Raw genomic sequence first — 8,175 nt, forward strand, 5'->3', positions numbered from 1 at the left:
TATGCTAAGAGTATTACTTTTTATTGTAAATATCGGTAGGATTGACTTGTCTCACAGATAAATATTCATGAGACCGTCTCACAAGAAACCTACTCCTTTTACATACTCTTCGTATATTTAAAATATGTTTTATTTACAAAGATATTTTAATTTCATAATATAACGAATTATGATTTTATCAATATATTTGAATCACGTAGTTATTTTTGTGTATATCTTCGAGAATATTCAAATATACAAGTAGTTAATGAGCTGGATGAGCCACATGCGTATATCACAATCAGTAGGGTACAAATAGTGATCAAAATATTGTGATCACTAATACATCACACGAATCTTGATTGGGTATAAAATTTTGAGGGATCAACATGAATAATATTGTACGGCTCTTCGATTTTACGTAAAATTAATAATAATAATATTAGAAGTATATGAAATTTAATAAAGAGATGTTCGAGTCTGAGACGATCTCATAAATTTATATTCTTGAGACAATTCAACTCGATATGTCTCACAAAATTGAGAAGTGATAGGATTTCACTATACTTTTTATCTTTAATTTAATATTTAAAAATATAATAAAGCTATCAGAGGACGAAAAAATTATCAGATTATCAGTTTTCATTCCGTGTTTATATATGGTTTTATGTTAATTAATATGAATTTCAAGCTCGTCCAATATCAATAACATTTGAAATTCATTATATTTCGTGTAATATAATTAATGTGTAAATAAGTAAATTATATATTTAAGATTTTATCATTATTAAAAAAAATAAAAATATAATTAAAATTCATTAATTTCAAATCCATAGATCGAAATAAATTAAGTTCGGACAACCCAAAGAACTCAATTGGGTTGCGAGAGGTGCATTGAATTTTCACCAACAAAATACAGGCCAACGGAATTGAGGCAATGTTGAATGAACTGTCGGGACAAGGACGCCAATGAGATGGCGAAAATCACACTCAATGCCGAAGAAGACGCACATGTGCTTTGTAATTTGGTGTTTTCAGAGAGCAATAAGTGTTTATAGGTCTAAACGTATTCTAAGTCAACAAAAGACATCGTTGGTGACGAGGCAATTAAAACATTCCAAAATTTTTTTATAAAAATCTATCCACTTATGCTTGGATCTCTTTTCCATCATCTACTGATTTTCAACTTGTCATCACCGATTTTTACCCCAACTTGTAACTTATGGTAATCTAGTATGTGATAATTGACGTTGATATGAATTTTTGGTGAGACCGTTTTACAAGGGACCTACTTCAATTTTAAATCATGTTTCTATCCGAAGAGCTCTCCTGATTAGGATAATAATTATTGTTCAATTTTATATAGACATAAAAAGGTTATAGTACATCAATGGTCCTCAGTTTGGATTCATTCTCATTTCCGTCAATAAATTTATTGATGTGTCGATTTAGTCCGTAAAGTTTTGAAAACAAGCCTGAAATAATATGCGACAATAATCAATAATTAACAGTTTGAACACGTAAATTTCACATAATTTATTAGGCAAAAACTTATGTGAGACAGTCTCACCGATCGTATTTTATGAGACAAATATTTTATTTAGGTCATCCATGAAAACGTATTACTTTTTATTGTGAATATCGGTAGGATTGACTCGTCTGACATATAAAGATTCGTGAGCGATCTCACAAGAGCCTTACTCATTTTATTATGCCCTAAAATTAAAGCCCTATGGACTTTTACTTTCAAATTTTATAATTTGATTTTGTCGATATCCCTCCATTCGAAGAATTAAGGCAAAATCGATTTTAAAATTTTATTTTAGTTACTAATAAATCAGCATATAAATATATGAGAACGACAGTTCGTTCAATTCACATATTCAATTTTATTATTTATATGGGATGACGATTTCTACTCATATATTCAATTTTTAACACTGGCAGCAACGACTACGGTGGTGCAATCTGTATCCTGCCATTTCCATGTGATTTAACACGGTCACTCAGGTGGTAAAAGAGCCAAAATACGGGGCGGAGAGCCAGGGCAAGACGGCGAGGCTGTCGTACTATAAAGCAGATGATGTACATTCCATGTCAGTTCGCTTACTTTTTCTTAACATTCTGATTTCTCAATCATTCTACAAAACCCACGAGCCTTCTCTCCCATGGTGTCGGTCCACGGAACATGGCTTCTCATACTCCAGGCCCCCGTTTCTTTCTCTCAAGGTTTGTAAGTTTCTTGTTTTTTAGAATTCCCAATTTGGGTTAGTTTTTATTATTTATATGATGTTATTTTCATCGGGGTGCAGGTGGTTTGGATTATTCCGGAGAGATTCTGTTCAACCTAGCAGCAGGGACGACGGTGAGGACAATCAAATATCGGGCGGCGCTGGTGAATGTTACGCGTGTAGTACCCAAGTGGGAGCCCCTGTTTTCCACTCCACCAGCTGCGACAAAGCCGACAAGCCGGAGTGGGAGGCGTCAGCGGGTTCTTCCTTGATCCCGATAAAAAACCAGCCGAGCAAAGCCCTTAACACCCGACCCGATGCAGGCCGACTGAGAGCATTCGGAAGAGTGTTGGACCCCCGGAGCAAACGCGTGCAGCGATGGAACCGAGCGATTCTGTTGGCGCGAGGGGTGTCGCTGGCGGTAGACCCCCTGTTCTTCTACGCGCTGTCCATCGGACGAGGCGACTCGCCGTGTCTGTACATGGACGGAAGCATGGCTGTTATCGTGACGGTGCTGCGTACCTGCGTTGATGGGGTTCACTTATTCCATCTGTGGTTGCAGTTTCGGCTGGCTTTCGTCTCGAGGGAGTCGCTGGTCGTCGGCTGCGGGAAGCTCGTGTGGAACCCGCGCGCCATCGCCGCTCACTACCTGCGGTCCTTCCGGGGATTCTGGTTTGATGTTTTTGTGATTCTTCCCATTCCTCAGGTGAGAGATTTCCGCGCTATCCAAACTCATTCAATTCAACCAAAGAAAATCGTTAATTAATATGTTTACTTTACAAAATTTTACTTAACATGCAAATAAGTTTGGCAAATTTTGATAAAATATTAAATTTCTTTTTAAAAAAGTATTTTTCCAGCAATTTTTTCCATACGTATCAACAAAAATCTGCATTCGTTGATCTTAATAATATTCATGGTGCTATCGCAGGCTGTATTTTGGTTAGTGGTGCCAAGATTAATCAAAGAGGAGAGGATAAAGCTTATAATGACAATTCTCTTACTGATCTTCTTGTTCCAGTTCCTCCCTAAGGTCTATCACTGCTTATCTTTAATGAGAAGAATGCAAAAGGTGACAGGCTACATCTTCGGCACAATTTGGTGGGGTTTCGGCCTTAATCTTTTGGCATATTTAATCGCTTCTCATGTGAGTACTGCTATACTCATTCATGCTCAGTTTCTTGCACTATATGTATCTCTTGTGGTTCATTTAATCTATTTACAGGTCGCAGGTGGATGTTGGTATGTTCTTGCTATAGAGCGTGTAGCATCTTGCCTACAACATCATTGTAGCGGAACCAATTCGTGCAATCTACCTCTGTCGTGCTCTGCGGAGGTTTGTTACCAGTTTATACTGTCGTCCGGTACTGTGGCGAATCCTTGTGGGAATAACACCACCGTGATTGTCAGAAAGCCGTTGTGCTTGGATGTAAATGGGCCGTATCGCTATGGGATATATGGATGGGCTCTTCCCGTAGTATCCAGCAACTCGGTTTCTGTCAAGATTCTTTATCCCATTTTCTGGGGATTGATGACTCTTAGGTATATAAAAACAGCTCGAAAATTAATCCGTACTGCTAACCGTTGCACTCCTGACTCATTGGTAATTGTTTGCAGCACTTTTGGGAATGACTTGGAGCCGACGAGCAATTGGTCCGAAGTAATGTTCAGTATATGCAATGTGCTTAGTGGATTGATGTTATTCACTCTGTTGATAGGAAATATTCAGGTGAGTTTTTATTCATAGTAAATTTCGCCATGATGGATATTACACTAAATCATCGTATCGTATTGGGATTGTACTAGGTGTTTCTGCATGCGGTTATGGCAAAGAAGAGAAAGAATCAGCTGAGATGCCGAGACATGGAATGGTGGATGAAGAGAAGACAATTGCCCACGCAACTTAGGCAAAGAGTTAGACGTTATGAACGACAGAGATGGACGGCCTTGGACGGCGACGATGAGATGGATTTGATTTCCTACTTACCAGATGGACTTAGGAGGGACATTAAACGATTTCTTTGCCTTGATCTGGTTAAAAAGGTATCGTGAAGATTCTACTTTTTATGGATTTGGAAAAATATAAGATCTTGTTAAGTTCCTAAATAAAGAATCTTGAGTTTTGGCGATCTCTAGGTTCCCTTATTTGATAGCTTGGACGATCTCATTTTGGACAACATATGCGACCGTGTGAAGCCACTTGTTTTCTCCAAAGACGAAAAGGTATGAAGAGACTGCTTTTTACTTCATACTATTTATACGGTGCAAAGTCTCATTCACGATATTATGAACCATAAATAGATAATACGAGAGGGAGACCCCGTGCAGCGGATGGTGTTCATTGTGCGTGGCCGTGCGAAAAGCAGCCAAAAACTCAGCAGAGGGATGGTGGCCACGAGCCTGCTAGAGCCCGGTGGATTCTTTGGGGACGAGCTTTTACATTGGTGCCTTCGCCGCCCTTTTATGGACAGACTTCCTGCCTCTTCTTCAACATTTACATGCATTGAATCGATCGAAGCATTTGCTCTAGACTCCAAAGATCTTCGCTACATCACGGACCATTTTCGTTACAAATTCGCCAACGAGAGGCTCAAGCGAACTGCGAGGTACTATTCCTCTAATTGGAGGACATGGGCTGCCGTTAATATCCAGTTGGCCTGGAAGCGTTACATGCAGAGGAACAATCTTTATGCCCTTAGTCCAGGCAGTGGCGATGATGACAGGCGGCTTCGGCAGTATGCTGCATTCTTTATGTCGATTCGACCACATGATCATCTCGAATGAGAGCAACTTGTTCAAGCTCATCGACTTTCAGTAATATTTCATCTGTCTACATAGATTTAATGATTCATAAGTTCATTTTAAGGGGATATAAGTGTGGTAATATGTGTTGTGAAATGTGACGGCTTCAATTTTTCCCAGTGCTTTGTTTGTGCAATATATGTCGTCAAATGCGTGCACTGCACTTTTGCATGAAGTTTTCAATTATGACATCTCATTTAATTTGCTTTGGCACAGAACTTAAAATCGCATTAAAATTCATCGCCAACGTTGTAATGAATATGGCACAAATAATTTTACAGCAGAGTCTGCACATACAAACATTATACGAAAGTTATGGGATGTTAAACATGAAATTTGTTTGATGTTAAAATGCATGATACTACAGAACAATTTCTATTGGCAGGTAACTTTACGTACTCCAACTTGGACTGATCTCTTGGTACCTCCGCCACCCATTACTCCGCCGGCTAACATTCACATGCACTCAACCAGCAGAAGCATGCACTAGACATCGATCCCGGCGTTTTACTCACCCAATAAATCATTTCAACCGTCGGTTCGCAAGCGATGCTCTCGAGAGAACTACTGTGTATGTTGGCTTGACGGTGGAGAAGATATGGGAATCGCGGCGTATTGAAGGATGGTGCAGCGACGCAAGCCTACAACCACAGCGCCGCTATGTTCATGTCTCCAAGGCCGAATGATAATCTTGGATGAAATTGAAGTTTTTTTTTATAAGAATGATATTCAAGTTGATCAAGGAGCTTCATAACAGGCAATTATAATTTTCAGCTCGATGAATTAGATGCTTAAATTCCCAATTTTCAGTTTAACACAATGAGTACATAATGGTTTTAGCTAGAATAATATGACTTTTTTTTTAGATATTTTCTGTTAAAATTGTTCTATTGTCAATCATCATTTAATGACTTGATCGTATAATTATGTTTAATAATAATCCTAACATAAAAAGTTTCCAATAATCAATAATCATTAAATAAATATGTGCACACGCATACCCGGTGATGCGGCTTCATTTTCTCCCAACCTTAAGGTCGCCTGGATTGTGGACAAAATACCTGAAACACCAAATATAGCACAAAATCTTTGTTCCTCTCACCTCATCTGGCCATGAGCCCTTTCATCTCCTCATTGTGGCCCCTTAAGAAAAAGCCTCAGATTTTCATAAGGGCATCCCATTACTGCATTTTCTTGATTCTTGGACCAAATTTGGTGGCGTTTGATTTACTTTGGTTGATTCAAGAATCCAACCTGAATCAAACTGCAAGACAAATACGTGCTACTTTGATTTGGTTGGCATGTTGGACCGTTAATTTGTTTGTGTTTTGGGGATCTTCTTTTATTGTTTCTGCCAAGTATTTCGCATTCCGTTTTCATAAATATTCATATTGCGTCGATAGACTAGTTTCGTGATCCGTATAGGTGACTGTCGCTCATTTAATGTAGCGGCCAGATGGGGTTAAAGTTTTCAAGGAAAGAGCAACAAAGGGCCGTATTTTGAATCTGAAACATGTTCAGAATCGCCTGTTGAATTGTCTATGGAGGAATTATACACGAAATTTGGTGTCAAAGAAAAGGAGGAGAATGCTAGTCGCGGGCTATGATCTTGATATGACTTACGTAACTGATAGATTATTAGCGATGTCATTCCCTGCAGAACGTATGCGAGCCATGTATCGCAATCCTCTACGGCAGGTTAAGTCTGTGCTGGAAATGAGACATTCTGGTCATTATAAGATATGGATTATATATTAAGAATCAGTCCTTCAAAGTGTCAATTCTCTGTCATTTACGTTAGTTTGATGTTTGGTATAATAAGGTGTACAACTTATGCATAGAAGAAAATTACGACGCATCCCATTTTGATGGCCGTGTGTAGAGATACCACTCTGATGATAACCATGTTCCTCCAATTCCAATTATCAAGGCCTTCTGTGAAGATGTCCATTCTTGGTTATCTAGTGATCCAAAGAACATTGCAGTTATGCACTGCATGGTGAGTAGAAATCTCTAGTTCTTCCCACTCACAAAAATACGACATGATTCCATATCAACTGCATAAGAAATTGTTAAATGACTCCTAAATCAGTAATATTTCCTATCTAAAACACTAGTTTTTTGGATGCTGGTTGGGAACTCACCAGTTTATCAATTTGACATGAAACAATTATAGACAAAATTAGGTGGGAGTTTTCTTTATCCATTTTCGGTTAATATATACGTGCAGGCAGAAAAGGGTCGAACTGGGTTAATGGTATCTTCTTATCTAGTCTACACTGGCATGTCAGCAGAGAAAGCAATGGATGTATATGCGGAGAAAAGAACCACGAACAACGGAGTAAGTTGCTTAGGTATATTTCAATTTTCAGCAGTAGAGCTCTTTATGAAATCTTAAGAGGAACAAAAAGAAAGAGCTTGGCAATTCTGTTTATGGAATAATTCATTTTTATTTGAACAAAAATATAGGTACAAATAACCACTATGGACACATTAAATCTCACGTTATTGGATATTTTTTTATTCTTTAAGCCTTGTAGGTCTCAATACCAAGCCAACGCCGGTACGTTGGATACTGGGAGAAGTTGCTTTCTTCTCCTGAAGGGGTTAACCTTGGTCATTTTCATGTCAATTTACCTACTCCATGTGAAAGAGATTTAGAGCGTATTCGATTATATGACACAATCAACATTGATCAGATCTTTGTCGCGGTCTCTGAGTTGCAAGAGGTACCTGCACTCCTAAGAAATTTACCATTTTGGCTGAATCTAGGCCCTTTCCATATTTTCTTGTTTTTTGTTTAATTAACCTTCATCGTGAAGAATCCTGGGCAGCGGTATTACCCTCCAGCAGAAGTCTCCAAGAGCTGTTGCAGAAAAATTAAAAAAAGATATGAAAGATCAATCATCCCTCAATATTATTACTCATTAGTAGGCACAAAGATAGACACGACATGTGAATAACAAATCAAACATATATACATATATATATATACTAGAAAAATGCACGTGCGTTGCACGTGAGACATAAACTGTTGAAGATATATACGAAATTTTGATCATATTTAAATGAATTAAAACATGCTAATAAAATTTATCAATTGAAACAAACCAAGCAACAAAAAATAAAAAATCATGACCATAGATGTTGTATGAATTGGAGA

The 8,175-nt window shown here is 38.1% G+C and overlaps 2 protein-coding genes across 2 annotated transcripts; both read left to right on the plus strand.

Annotated features, from left to right (window-relative positions):
* The first annotated feature begins 1,878 nt into the window (after positions 1-1,878).
* On the plus strand, positions 1,879-5,195 carry LOC142549774 (cyclic nucleotide-gated ion channel 2-like). Its single transcript, XM_075658899.1, has 8 exons — positions 1,879-2,208; positions 2,292-2,916; positions 3,142-3,357; positions 3,436-3,752; positions 3,828-3,939; positions 4,017-4,253; positions 4,347-4,433; positions 4,512-5,195. Exons 1-8 carry the CDS (start codon positions 2,168-2,170, stop codon positions 4,992-4,994), a joined length of 2,118 nt encoding a protein of 705 aa, XP_075515014.1. The 5' UTR covers positions 1,879-2,167; the 3' UTR covers positions 4,995-5,195.
* A 930-nt stretch (positions 5,196-6,125) lies between these two features.
* LOC142550305 (phosphatidylinositol 3,4,5-trisphosphate 3-phosphatase and protein-tyrosine-phosphatase PTEN1-like) lies at positions 6,126-7,975 on the plus strand. Its single transcript, XM_075659533.1, has 6 exons — positions 6,126-6,311; positions 6,462-6,710; positions 6,895-7,011; positions 7,243-7,353; positions 7,553-7,741; positions 7,835-7,975. Exons 1-6 carry the CDS (start codon positions 6,126-6,128, stop codon positions 7,973-7,975), a joined length of 993 nt encoding a protein of 330 aa, XP_075515648.1.
* Positions 7,976-8,175: the final 200 nt, after the last annotated feature.

Source organism: Primulina tabacum, chromosome 6, assembly GCF_025594145.1.
Source record: "Primulina tabacum isolate GXHZ01 chromosome 6, ASM2559414v2, whole genome shotgun sequence".
In the NCBI taxonomy this organism is placed as follows: domain Eukaryota; kingdom Viridiplantae; phylum Streptophyta; class Magnoliopsida; order Lamiales; family Gesneriaceae; genus Primulina; species Primulina tabacum.